At 43.9% G+C, this 14,806-nt stretch overlaps 1 protein-coding gene across 1 annotated transcript in view; it reads right to left on the bottom strand.

Moving 5' to 3' along the window:
* The window catches only part of syde2 (synapse defective 1, Rho GTPase, homolog 2 (C. elegans)), a 147,236-nt gene extending 134,577 nt beyond the window's left edge, over window positions 1-12,659 (bottom strand). Inside the window, exons 1-2 of the mRNA XM_048601566.1 lie at window positions 12,641-12,659; window positions 10,893-12,608 (exon numbers count right to left, since the gene is read on the bottom strand). Coding sequence (XP_048457523.1) covers window positions 10,893-12,608; window positions 12,641-12,659 — 1,735 coding nt within the window. The remainder of the gene's footprint in view (window positions 1-10,892; window positions 12,609-12,640) is intronic.
* Window positions 12,660-14,806: the final 2,147 nt, after the last annotated feature.

Below are 14,806 nucleotides of genomic sequence, written 5' to 3'. Positions count from 1 at the left end.
GAAATCTCCCACCACTCTGGAGCAAATGCAGTACTTCCTGCAAGTGTAGTTGCCATTCTTTTATAGAAAAAATGGCTGCCATTTGCACAAGCTCACACAAGTGCAACTATGGCATGACATGGTTTTATTGATGTGGACTGAGTGATAAATATTGATATAAATGTCAGCACACAAAGGATAACTCCCATGCTCTTATATGAAATAGTGTCATGCCACAGGCTTAATGTTTCATCTGAAAGACAGCACCAATCAATATTCTCTTCGTACTGCACACTGAAGTGTCATTTTTGCATTGAACTTGGAGTGGGACTGTAATCTATCCATACCCTCACGCAAGACACAATAGTATATTTAGAAAAAATAAATTACATTAGTTCAGTGACACCAGGAATGCATTTACAGATTGTGAAGTAAAACAATAATTCTCATGCCACTAGTTTTTCTCCTGTCTAATTAACTATCAAGCAATTCACATTCTTCTTTGAAGTGACAAACAATGAAATACCAGCAAGAATGATTCTCCCTTGGCAGACATTTCTGCCAAATAAGGTCAAAGTTTCAAACAAAACTTTTACTTCTTGTACATCAATATTTTAAAAGACAGTACAAGCAAAACAGCCCTTCAGCCTTCCAAAATCAAAGCAATTGTTCATTGGAGCTAAACTCCCACTCCTTCACAGTCGCTGGGTCAAAATCTTGGAGTCCCTCAAAAATCCATCTAATGTGCCATCGTCCCATGGCGATTCCAATATCTGACAGTACAAAGGCACAACATTCACGTAGCCAAGTTACCTATTGCACCTACTGGGTTTGTATTTCATTGTTCACGGGATTTAAGTATTGCTGGGTTTCTGGCTTCTTTAGGAAGAAACACCACTAAATGTACAGTAACCTACAGTAACATACTGTATGTAATATGCTGGCTAAATTGTACTTTCCTTCATAAGTGATAAACCATTAAGGTGTTCGCATGCAGCAGAGTAAACCAACTAGTAATGAATACAGGCAGATGATTATTTGGAGTTCCTATTCAGCAGGAAATGTTATGAAATCTCCCTTCCTCCATCCACAAGCCCTGACTCTCAAATGGAGGAAAAAAGATACCTCTTATTGTCTAGAAAAGATTTAAATCCAGGTTTCACAGGTGACAGACCTTTACCCTGGGCTGTAAACCTAATTAAGTAGCAGATTACAAAGGATTTATTTTTCCATAGTTTTTTCCTGGATACTTCCTTTACTAGCATAAGCTAAGTTACCCAATTTTGGCCCAGGTCTCAAAGAAGCACACTAATAAAAGCAAAATACTATGGATGCTGCAAATCTGAAACAAACAGATTGCTGGAGAAGGTCAGGCAGCAGAGGAGCAGGATAGTCAAGGTTTTGGGTCAGGACCTTCATCAGTCCTGGCGAAAGGTCCCACCCGAAACGTCGACTCTCCTGCTCCTCTGATGCTGCCTGACCTGCTGTGTTCCTCCAGCTCTACACTGTACTGACTCTGACTCCAGCATCTGCAGTTCTTGCTATCTCAGAATGCTGGAGAAACTTGACATGCCTGGTAATATCCATGGACAGAGAAACAGAATTAACATATAGTCTGGTATGGCTCTTCTTTCGAGTTCTGAAGTTTCTCCAGCATTGTTTGCTACAAACATACTCTTGTGTATGCTACATAATCAATGTTATCTTTGATGAATCATTTTACAGAATTGTTTGATATTTTAACACTTTATCCAGCAAATAACTGTGCTTGAGACTCAAGTTCTTAACTTGTTTGCTTTATTCACTACAGTGCTTCTGGCTTTGTAAATGTAAGGTAGGAAAATGAATATAAGCAATACAGGATTCCTGTCCTGAATACCATGATTGTTTTAAAAGCACAAATGAGATAATCAGAAAACAATTGATTCAACGTGGCTGCAAAGCACGCTGTGGTTGGTCTAATGATAAATAAAGTTAAGGACCACAAATAAATAAGTACTTCAGTGAGCTGCAGAAGACAACTGCTACTTCCAGATCCAGCTCCTAGCACGTGGAATTAAGAAACTAGTTAAACAAATTGGCACGAAACAGAAAAAAAAAAATCAAGAGATCAATGTCAAAGACATGAATCAGATGGTCTCACTCAGTGTACTGACTTTCAGTTAGCATTCCCTTCCTGAAAATATAACGAAGTACATTTCACAATGACTGAACAGAGAAGTCTTGACAGCAAATTGTGGAACCATTGTAATCTGTTACGGAGTTGAGGTAGTAATTAAATAGATGAAAGAATTCAGTAACTGTTACCTATACTTTGAAAATAAATATCAGTACCACTAATCTGATTTATTTTCTAATCAATCTGTTCACAGATGTTATTACACACCTCTGGAGCAGGTGGGACTTGAACCTGGGCCTCTCCTTCCAAGGGTATGGACACTACCACTGCTTCCACAGAGTTATTTGAGACATGCATGCCCATAGAAAATAAACCCAAATCACAAATCAAGAACTCCATGTATAATAGAGGACAGACTCTAGAATAAAGAATTTCAGCAAGGATTCATCCTTTGATCAAGCCTCTTGCTTGCAATTAGAATCTTCCCAAAATACAACCATTCATCTAGTCATGCTTTAGGTCTGTAAATTGTACTGGACAATGCCTTAACTAAGATACATAACTCCCTTGCACACCAATTAAAAGCTTTCATACAGTACAAAATCAAATGCTTTGATTAATATCCTTAATCCAAGTATTTTTGCAAATTTATTCAGATATTTTTGCAAGGGGTTGGGCTGGGCGAGGAAAAAGAGGAAAGGGGGAAAAAGAAGGGAACTTGTAGCCTGAGGCTCAACCCAAGACAAGTAATTCAACAAACAAGTACATTCACTGAAGCAAACTCTATAGAATGTTCCACATACCAGAGTCAACAGACCATACATGTCTGGAATCAGTGCCCAAGGCTACCAATTCTTCTCGTGCCCAGTTTTTAGTATGGCAGTAACTTCAACAATCTTCATGGCAGTATTTTTAATGTATACACACCTGAAAACTAAAGATCTCCTTATAATCAATATTGAAAAAGATCAAAATTTGTAAAGGTACACAAAATTCCACATTATATTTTAATGGTTGGGAAGTCTTTGATATTTCGATAGTTTTTTGTGTAAAAAAAACACTGCTCTAAAAGTATTAAAGTCACTTCATGAATATAAAGTTATGGACCAATCTATTGTTAAAGCATAATATCCTCTAAAGAAACTAATATCAGTTACTTTGATAGTCTTGCTTTTGCAATGCAACATAGCTCAGCAATGTTTACCTTCATCAAATGCAGTATTCACATGAAAAGGTTAGCAACATGAAACATTATTTTGGTTTCTTGCCCAAATAGGAACCATTTTCCAGTATTTTCTGTTTTAATCCAGATTTTCAGGATCTGCAATTTTCTTCTGTTTCAGTATTCAGAGCTAAATGTTGCAAAAAAAAAGCTAACATTTAATAGCAAATGATAATGATACTACTGCAGATTCCCATAAATTACATACCTGTCAGATCAGCATTTTGCTAGAATTATAGCATTTATACTCATTTCTGCCTAAGAATGTTTGGCAAGTTACATTTCAAAGAAAGACAGTGTCACATAAAGGAAGAATGTATCAGTGTCTTTACAATTTCCTTAATCACAGAGGAAGCTAGAAAATAAATACAGGATGCTATGCAAATAGGATGAATACATACTGTAACGATTTGAAAGAACATCGTGAGCAGTATTCAGCACTTGTTGCAACACAAAAGCAATGATCCAAGCCCTCACAGCACAGAGGATTTGGAGACACTACAGCTAATGTACTGCTCTCAGTACTTTGTTCTAAAGAAAAGCAAGTGGTGGACTGAGTCTTGGGTAGGGCGAGAGAGAGGAGAGATTTATTAATTAGCAGGTGTATTACATTAGAAGCACCCACCCAACTCTCTAAAGTTGTCCTCATACCTACAATGTTGCTCTCCAGTAAATGGTTCAAGAAAAAAGCTAAGCTAAGTGCGAAAAGATTTACAAGGACGTTGCCAGGACTAGTAGGCCCGAGTTATAGGGAGAGGTTAGCCAGGATAGGACTTTATTCCTTGGAACATAGGAGATTGAGGGATGGCTATATTGAGCAGTATAAAACCATGAGGGGCATAGATAGGATGTGTTGAGTTGTGGATAGTGCAGAGGGCTGTTCTAGGTTACAAAGGGACATTGATAGGATGCAGACCTGGGATGAGAAGTGGCAGATGGAGTTTAACCCTGAAAAGTGTGAGGTGATTCATTTTGGAAGGACAAACTTGAAAGCAGAATACAGGGTTAACAGAAAGATTCTTGGCAGTGTGGAGGAGCAGAGGGATCTTGGGGTTCATGTCCACAGTTCCCTGAAAGCTGCCACCCAGGTGGATAGAGTTGTTAAGAAGGCCTATGGTGTGTTAGCTTTCATTAATAGAGGGATTGAGTTCAAGAGCCGTGGAGTTATGCTCCAGCTATACAAAACCCTGGTTCGACCACATCTGGAGTATTGTGTCCAGTTCTGGTCGCCTCATTACAAGAAAGATGTGGAGGCATTGGAAAAGGTGCAGAGGAGATTTACCAGGATGTTGCCTAGAATGGAGGGAAGGTCTTACGAAGAAAGGTTGAGAGAGCTGGGGTTTTTCTCTTTAGAACGACCAAGGATGAGAGATGACTTGATAGAGGTGTACAAAATGATCAGTGGTATAGATAGCGTGGACAGCCAGAGACTTTTTCCTGGGGTGGAGGTAGCTATTACGAGGAGGCATAGTTTTAAAGTGAGTGGAGGTAGATATAAGGGAGACGTCAGAGGTAGGTTCTTTACTCAGAGAGTGGTAGGGACGTGGAATGCCTATGTTCTATGAGTGCATAAAGTCTTTTTCCCATGGATGGGGAATTGAAAATGATAGGGCATAGGTTTAAGGTGGAGACGGGAAAGATTTAAGAAAGGACCTGAGGGGCAACTTTGTCATGCAGAGAGTGGCGTCTATATGGAATGGGCTGCCAGAGCAAGTGGTTGAGGCACGTACAAGAAGCAACATTTAAAAACATTTGGATAGGTACATGGATGGGAAGGGTTCAGAGGGATACGAACCAAATATGGGCAATTGGAACCAACTGAATGGGCACCATGGTGAGCATGGACCAGTTTGCAGCGAAGGGCCTGTTTCCATGTTGTATGACTAGGACTCTGGCAGAATTCATCCCATGTACCAACTCCAGCTTAATCTATCAAACCAAGAAGCATGACAAAAATATGCTTTTTTCCCCCCAGAATTATCCATGGATATTTCTTTTATTAGAAGGAATTTTAATCCCTCTCTTTTCAACATACACCGAGTTACCCAATTTTCAGCTCTGGTAGTAAAACCACAGTAAACTTCCTGGATTACACTTAGTCGGCACCATGGCTCATTGTTAGCACTGCTGCCTCACAGCGCTGGGGACCCATGTTCAATTCTACCCTTGGGTGACTGTGTTGACTTTGCACATTCTCATGGTGTCTGCAGGGGTTTCCGCCAGGTACTCCAGTTTCCTCCCATGGTCCAAAGATGTGCAGGTTAGGTGGGTTAGCCATGGTAAATGCAGGGTTATGGGGATAGGATAGTGGGCTGGGTTTGGGTGGAATGTTCTTCAGATGGTCAGTGTAGAATTGATGGGCCAAACAACCTCTTTTTGCACTGTAGGGATTCTATAATAAAACTGTCAAATCCTACAGCTCATTTCCCAAACAGTAGCTACAAATTCTGTTATGTTAGGATTAGCACATAGGCACGGTTGGGTTAACTATGCTAAATGCAGGGTTGTGGGGATAGGTAGGGGTGTAGGATGCTCTTCGGAGGGTCAATGCAGACCTACTGGATCAAACAACTTCTATGATTCTAAAATATTGCACAGATACAAACTTTGGAACAGTACTCATCACTAACTATAATCTTCAGAGGAGACAGAAGAGAAAATTTGAAGGAGGAGGGAACAAAATCTCAGACAACTCACTAGGACAACACGTACAGACGTTCTCTCCCACAACGATGACTGGAATTCCATGGGTCAAGATTTCTTGATAATTGTTGTGCCATCAGATTGGAGCAGGGGGACACATTATTGTATATTCACAACCCAAAGCCCTCACCAGAAAAAAAGTTTCACCAGGGGAAACACAATTCATGACAACTGAATGGCATTTATATTAGACTAAATCCCAATTAGATATTAAAATGTTAAATTGCTCATTCAGCAATCTACCAGAAGAATCCCATGCCATTTTGAAAATTTTTTTACTCGGGCACCATTCAAGCTAAAGCACTTAATACCACTAGTAACTCTTCTAAACATTGTGGAACTGTAGTAAAAACTGAAAGAACTGCAGATGCTGTAAATCAGGAACAAAAACAGACATTGCTGGAAAAGCTCAGCAGGTCTGGCAGCATCTGTGAAGAGAACTCAGAGTTAACGTTTCCGGTCCAGTGACCCTTCCTCTGAACCGTTGAGGAAAGTTCACCAGATCCAAAACATTAACTCTGATTTCTCTTCACAGATGCTGCCAGACCTGCTGAGCTTTTCCAGCAACGTCTGGTTTTGATCCTGATTTACAGTATGTGCAGTTCTTTCAGTTTTTATTTGCTAAGGTATCACCACTCAAGTGTGGTTGCAATTAGAGTGAAAAATTAATACAGCATGTTTCGATTACAAATGGATAAGTTTATAATAGAAAGTTCACCACTAAAAAAGATTAAAGGTTTATAGACAGTAAATGAAACAATTATATTTTCTTATACTAAATGAAGTTGATACCCAGCTCTTAAATACCTCTCAACTTGCATTTAAATGAGAGACCTGTTTTATTTAAATTCGCTCACAGGACGTGGGTGTTAATAGCTAGGCATCATTTATTGCCCATTTTCACTGCCTAATGGGTAGAAAATTTCTGAAGGGTCCCGACCTGGAACGTCAGCTTTCCTGCTCTTCTGATGCTGTCTGGCCTGCTGTGTTCGTCCAGCTCCATACTGTGTTGTCTCTGACTCCAGCATTGGCAGTTATTACTATCTCCAGGTAAGGAAGACAGTTAGCTTTCCTAATGGACATTCCTGATCTATGTGTATTCTTCACAACAATCGACAATGGTTTCATAGGCATCACAAGAATCTCAATTCCAGATTTTTACTGATGTCAAATTCCACCATCTGCCATGGTGGGATGCAACCAGGTTCCCCAGAACATTGCCTGCACTTCGGGATTAATAGCCTAGTGATAATATCCTTCTATGGAACACATCAAATAGCTGAAGGATTGATTGCTCTCTGTCTTCATTGTTTTCCTCTAATTTATAAAATGCACAATAGCAGTATAAAAACCCACACAGTCATCATGGATTTGTTAAGGGAATAATGTGTTTGACAACTTTATTTGAATATTTTGCAGAGAAAACCAGGAGTGTTGATGAAGTTTGATGCTTTTGATATGGTCTACATCAACTTTAGAAAGACTTTTCATAAGGTCTTTCATGGTAGACTGGTCAAGAAAGACAAGTTCCAACAGAAAGTGGCACACTGTATCCTATGATAACAAGGTGTAGAGCTGGATGAACACAGCAGGCCATGCAGCATCAGAGGAGCAGGAAAGCTGATGTTTCGGGCCTAGACCCTTCTTCAAAAATGGGGGAGGGCAAGGGGGTTCCGAAATAAATAGGGGGAGAGGGGGAGACGGATAGAAGATGGATAAAGGAGAAGATAGGTGGAGAGGAGACAGACAGGTCAAAGAGGCGGGGATGGAGCTAGTAAAGGTGAGTGTAGGTGGGGAGTTAGGGAGGGGATAGGTCAGTACAGGGAGGACAGACAGGTCAAGAGGGCAGGATGAGGCTAGTAGGTAGGAGATGGGGCTTGAGGTGGGAGGAGGGGATAGGTGGGAGGAAGGACAGGTTAGGGAGGTGGGGACAAGCTGGGCTGGTTTTGGGATGAAGTTGGGGGGGTGGGGGGGCGGGGGGGCGGATTTTGAAGCTTGTGAAGTCCACATTGATACCAATGGGCTGCAGGGTTCCCAAGCGAAATATGAGGTGCTGTTCCTGCAACCTTCGGATGGTATCGTTGTGGCACTGCAGGAGGCCCAGGAAGGACATGTTGTCTGAGGAATGGGAGGGGGAAGTTGAAATGGTTCGCGAGGTGCAGTTGTTTAGTGCGAACTGAGCATAGGTGTTCCGCAAAGCGGTCCCCAAGCCTCCGCTTGGTTTCCCCGATGTAGAGGAGGCCACAACGGGAACAGCGGATACAGTATACCACATTAGCAGATGCGCAGGTGCACATCTGCTTGATGTGGAAGGTCTTCTTGGGGCCTGGGATGGGGGTGAGGGGGGAGGTGTAGGGGCAGGTACAGCACTGTATCCTAAATTGGTTAAAGGGCAGCAAGCAGAGGGCAATGGTACAGGGATGTGTCTGTGACTGCAAGGCTTGATCCTGTGGCCTTCATTGTTTGCAGTTTTCATTAATGATTTGGGCTTAAAAATAGGGATGTAATCAAAAGGTTTGAGAATGAGATGAAAATGGAGGGATGCTAAATAGTGACAAGGGTAAACTGTAGGGTGACATTAATGAACTGGTCAGTTGACCAGTACAATGACATATGGAATTCAACCTGGAAAAAAAAGAGAAGTAATGTATTTGAAGAGAGGTAACATGGCAAGGGGTTACACTACGATAAACAAAACTGGATGCTGGAGAAAGAACAGAAAACTAAAGAAAAACTTAACGTGGAGAAACTCAGGTGGTCTGCCAGCTTCCATGGAGAGAAAAACAGAACCAGTGCTTCAAGTTCAGTGAGTAAGTCCAGGCATTACACTACAAATTGTAGAACCCTGGTACATACCGATATCAGGGGGACCCTGTTGTTCATATTCACAGACTGCTGAAGGTAGATAAGGCAATTAAGGCAGCATTTGGAATACTTGCCTGAACACGAGGTCTGTGCAATGAGGAAAGATTTGAGAGACTGTGCTTATTTGCCTTCTAAAAATAAAGATCGATAGTGCACCTGATTATGAAACACAAAAATATGGTAGATAAGTTGGCACTTTATTAGTAGAGGAATCAATGACCTGGGATCACAGATTTAAGGTAAGACAAAGGCTAAAAGAAGAGTTGAAAAGAAATAACAAGGTGTAGAGCTGGATGAACACAGCAGGCCAAGCAGCTGCTCCTATGATGCTGCTTGGCCTGCTGTATTCATCCAGCTCTACACCTTGTTATCTCAGATTCTCCAGCATCTGCAGTTCCTACTATCTCTGAGTTGAAAAGAAATGTTTTTCACCAAGGGTGGTAGGAATCTGGAACTTACTGCTTGAACAAGTGGTCAAGTTGGAAACTCTTATAACATTTAAACAGTAATTAGATATTTACGTGCATTGTCATAGCCTCCAGGGCAATGGGTCAAAAGCTGGAAGATGAGATTAGTGTAGTCAGATCTGTTGACTAGCATGGAAATGTCCTTCTATGCTGTAAGCGTCCGAGAGAAATATGGCAGCACAATGGCTCAGTGGTTAGCACTGCTGCCTCACAGCGCCAGGGACCTGAGTTCGATTCCATCCCCGGGCCACTGTCTGTGTGGAGTTTGCACATTCTCCCAGTGTCTGCGTGGGTTTCCTCCAGGTGCTCCGGTTTCCTCCCACAGTCCAAAGATGTGCAGGCTAGGTGGATTGGCCATACTAAATTGCCTGTAGTGTTCAGGGATGCGTAGATTAGGTGGGTTATAGAGGAATAAGTCTGGGTGGGATGTCTGATTGTCGGTGTGGACTTGTTGGGCCGAAGGGCCTGTTTCCACATTGTAGGGAGTCTATTCTATGAAATTGATAAAGTTCTGATGCACCCCTAAAGATGACTGATAAATTACAAATGTTCTTGACAACATTTTAATTAAACACACAGCTGTCCATTACGTATGTTATTTTAGTCACATATCATATGACCATCCTACTCCAGAAGCAACGACGTGACATTGCAAGACCAAATCTGGCTCAACAAAATAGTGAAGCACTGCTTTCCCTGTATGACAAATCAAATAAGCTTAGTTTTACAAAGCAATTCAAGAGTTTGCACTTGCTCTAAAAGACGCTGCAACTGAACTATAAAGCTAGACTTTACCTGGCATTACTCGAACGTACCACAATGATTACTTTATCATTTATTTTACAGTGTTCACTGTTCAAACAAATACTCAACTTCTTTCACACAATATTTTCTGTGGCCAAACAGCCACCTATAATAATGTACATTCAAGCCTGGTTATACGTAAATGTAGGTTGTAAATCAAATAAGAAAAGAAAACAATACACAAGCATCCTAATTTCATCTGTCAAATAGAAAGCAATAGATGGTGCCCAAAAATACAGCATTTAGAATGCGAACAGGGGCTTGCAAACTGCTGGGGGTTGGAGGGTGCAATTTCACCTAATCTTTAATTATTAAGATTTATACTTCGTATGATACTTTCTCCATCAATAAATATTTAAAGTGATTATAAACCAATAAGTATGCAATAAGTACAAAACTAACACCATACAGTACTTACATTACAAAATGTCACTACTCGATTAAGAGAATTATAAATTCACCATTTAAATCATAGGTATATAAAAAGTTAGCACATCATGCACCAATAAACCAATATTAGTGACAGCCTACTTCCACCTTTAAAATTCAAATTCAATAGTCTGAGGAAACAGAGCCTCCACCAGTGTTAGTCACCAAAGAGACAAGAGGCAGAATTCCATTTGCAGACAGCCTATTCTGGAGAGTAAGACACCAGCTGGACACCACACTGGACGACAGATCCACACATAAGGCCCGATGAAGAAGTGATCCAGTTGCCGCAGCAACTGCCTACCTGTCAGCAAGAGACTCTGGCTGGTAGGGAACGGCGCTGGTTTGTTTCCTTGTACTCTTACAGAAGCAGGGAAGCTGGTCTTCTGTACTTCTACTTCTTTGTTGGTTGCCTGCCCTGACAGTGAACCAGATGGCATACTGACTCTGACAGACCCACTAATACGCTCTTTCATCTCCAAGGACAGCATGCGTCCTCTGTGCATCCATTCTTGCATTTTGTTGACTGTCACCGCAGGTGGCTTTAAAGAGCATCCCTGGCTATCATCTTGCTTGTCACATGATCCACAGACCATGTCACTGGAATCTCTAAACTTATTCACTTCACAGCTAGAGTCACTGAACAATATCGGGCTACCTTCATAAGGCTGGACTGCACCCTGTGCACACACTGAAGCATGAAGGGCACAGGGCGAGGAGCTGGGACCGAAGCTCCCAGCATTGCAGGAAGCCTGGCCCGCGTTTCCAAGGCTGCTGAAGGCAGGATTCAGCATACCGTGTTCTGACTGTTCGCGTTCCACACCAGAGTCAGCGAGACAGGACACATGAGCATAATTAATAACCCCATCACTTACTGATCGTGGCAAGGGCGGTCTAACTACCCCACTGACTAGGTTGGCAATGCTTTTGCTGGCAAATTCTTTCCTGGGGGACCCGCTGCGTTTACCTGACAGAGAATCCGCATCGGATACCTGTTGCTGCAGGCTAATCTCATCAGAGGACCAAGCATCACTGTCTAGAGCCCTGACTGACGACTGGGTGCAGACACTATCCTGCGACTGGCAGCTCACATCACCCAGTCTATGGCGGGCAAGGTTCTCCACCGGCATGTCATGCATGGCATGGATCAGCAGGTAATAGGCTTCGTGCAACTGGGTCCTGAGCCTCTCCTTCTCCTGGGCACTGTCGAGGCTGTGCTTCCTGTGCCTGCTGCAGTCACAGTTGTGGGAGAGGGCAGCGGGCAGCAGCGGCGGGCCTCCCGGCGGGGGCCGCTCGCAGCCCCGCAGGCACGGGTTGTCGTAGTAATCGTCCTCCTGGCTGTCCAGCGAGTGCACGGACTGCCTGCGGCCGGGGGACAGGAGGGGGGCAGAGGGGGGGAGAGGGGAGACCTGTCCCCCTCCCCCCACCGCCGCCACTCGCCCCCCGCCGCTGTCCGGCTGACACCCCGCGGCTTCGAGCCAGGGCTCGTCCGCTCGCACCGGGCTCTGCCACCCCCGGTCGCTGGCGGTAGCGGGGCACCGGTTCCTCCTGATGGTCTCCTCTTCCTCTTCTTCATCATCCTCCTCCTCCTCCTGTTGCTGCTCCTGTTCTCCTCCGTTGTTCCCCGACCCCGCTAAAACTTTCGCACCGCCAACCACCACTACCCCGGGCCCGGCCTCTTGTTGTAGCTGCTGCTGCTGCTGCCGCTCTTCGGGAAGCTTCGCTTTACCTTCCTGGCTCCTCGTCCCGACGCCCGCCGACTTCTTGGACTTCTTGCCCCTCAGTTTGGCGAAGAGAGTCCGGCGTAAAGGATCAGCCATCGTTCTCAGTACGTGCGTATCTCTCACTTCAGGATTCCCTGTCGCAGCCGGCCGGCAAAACGGTTGCCGCCGCTCTGGCCGCGCTCTTGCGCGATCTGACGGGCTACGGGGCTGGGAGCTTGCTCCTGGCTGAGCCTGGCGCCTCGCGCGCACGCGCCAGCCATCCCCGCCCCCTTTTTCGGTTGGAAGCTCAAGCCCCCCTACAACGGCCGCAGCGCGAGGCGGGCAGCACACAGGCGCAGAGACCCCATCACCTTAACGGCACCGCCCATCTCGGCTTCGGAACCAACTGGAGCGTGGGGGTGGAGTCAAGCCCCGGCCGCCGCCAGGTAACAGCCCGACCCTCGGGACACACCTGGACCGTGAGGAAGGAAAGCCAAGTGGCCTGGAGCCGAGGTAGGGCTGCCAACATCCACTTGACGTGGAGGTACCCGTGTTGGACTGGGTTTTCAAGGTCAAAACTCACACGACGCCAGGTTATAGTCCAACAGGTTTATTTGAAAACGCAAGCTTTCGGAGAGTAACTTCTTCTTTAGGTAAAGTGAGAAAGAAGCATACAAAACACAGAATTTATTAAAAGATCAAATGGTCACACCACTGATGAGATGTACTAAACAAACCCAAGGTGCTGTTAAATCTTTAATCAGTTAGCAAGTTTTAATTGAATAATATGAATATGTAAACCCTGATTCTAAACAAGGCCTCACACCTAACATGCATTGTCTAACCTACAATGTCAGCTTTTTACACTGATCAAACCTTTAGTTCTCTCAGGGCAGTGACTTGAAAGAAATTTGGGGATTTACATATACATATTAATCAATTAAAACCTTCTAACTGATCAGCCAAATCGGTGAGACCAAGCAGAGTCTCAGAGACCACTTTGTAGAGCACCTGCGCTCTGTTCGTGACAAATGACAACTCTTTCCAGTCACGAACCATTTCAACTCCCACTCCCTGGGCGACATGTCCATTCTGGACCTCCTCCAGTGTCACATTGATGCCATCCAAAAACTGGAGGAGCAGCACCTCATATTCCACCTTGGGAGCCTACAGTCCAATGGCCTAAATGTGGACTTTACCAGTTTCAAAATCTCCCCACCCCTGGCCTCATCCCATTACCAACCCTCCCTCTCGTCTCCTTGACCTGACACAACCTGTCCATCTTCTCTCCCACCTGTCCGTTCCTCCCTCCTCACTGACTAATCTCCACCACTGCCTACCTGCACTCACCTGTCACCACCTCACCTACCTTCCCCAGTCCCAACCCTCCTCTCTCTATTCACTTACGAGCTTCCTTCCCTCTCCCCCATTTCTGAAGAAGGGTCCCGACCAGAAACGATAGCTTTCCTACTCCTCTGATGCTGCCTGGCCTGCTATATTCCTCCAGCTCCACAATGTGTTATCTCTAAAATTTTTGAGGTTGGTGATGAGTCCAGAAGGCTATAAACCAGTGCTTTTCCATTAGTGTGCTATGTGTGCTGTGAGAACTGTCCAAGTGTGGCACAAAATTTTGTACAAAGGCAATGAAAATTAAAATTAGCCAGGAGACAGTCTCAACTCTCGAGGACCGGGCCCATCTCGACTACCAAGAACCGATTGATGGTCCAAATTAACTCTCAAGGTCCAAGCGATCATTCAGTAGAGAGATCAGTCACTCCACCACTGCTGCAAATGCCACCATCCTTGCTGGCTTTGCTTAATTAATGAATCCACATTTATCCAAATAACTGTTGATTTTGCCCCAGATGATCTTCTGGAAGTTTTCTCATGATAAGGTCAAGCTGATTGGCCTGTAACTGTTGATCATTGTAAGATATACTGATAGGGCGATATGAAGCAGGGTAGGAGATCATAAGACCATAAGACATAGGAGCATTCGGTCCATCAAGTCTATTCCACCATTCAATCATGGCTGATAAGTTTCTCAACCCCATTCTCCTGCCTTCTCCCTGTAACCTTTGATCCCTTTAACAATCAAGAACCTATATATCTCTGTCTTAAATATACTCAATGATCTGGCCTCCACAGCCTTCTGTGGCAATGAATTCCATAGATTCATCACTCTCTGGCTGAAGAAGTTTCTCTTCATCTCCATTCTAAAAAGTCTTCTCTTTGCTCTAAGACTGTGCCCACAGGTCCTAGTCTCTCCTGCTAATTGAAACATCTTCCCAATGCCCATTCTATTCGGGAGGACGTTCATGTGGAGTACTTTTTATCTCATTCATAGGATATGGACATGCTAGCAAGGTCAGCATTTATTATCCTTTCCAAACTACATCTTAGTAATTGATTCAGAGATAGTAGGAACTGCAGATGCTGGAGAATCTGAGATAACAAGGTGTAGAGCTGGATGAACACAGCAGGCCAAGCAGCATCAGAGGAGCAGGAAAGCTGA

The sequence above is a fragment of the Rhincodon typus genome, chromosome 10, assembly GCF_021869965.1.
Source record: "Rhincodon typus isolate 14 chromosome 10, sRhiTyp1.1, whole genome shotgun sequence".
NCBI lineage: Eukaryota > Metazoa > Chordata > Chondrichthyes > Orectolobiformes > Rhincodontidae > Rhincodon > Rhincodon typus.
This window is presented reverse-complemented; position numbering and strand designations above follow the sequence as displayed.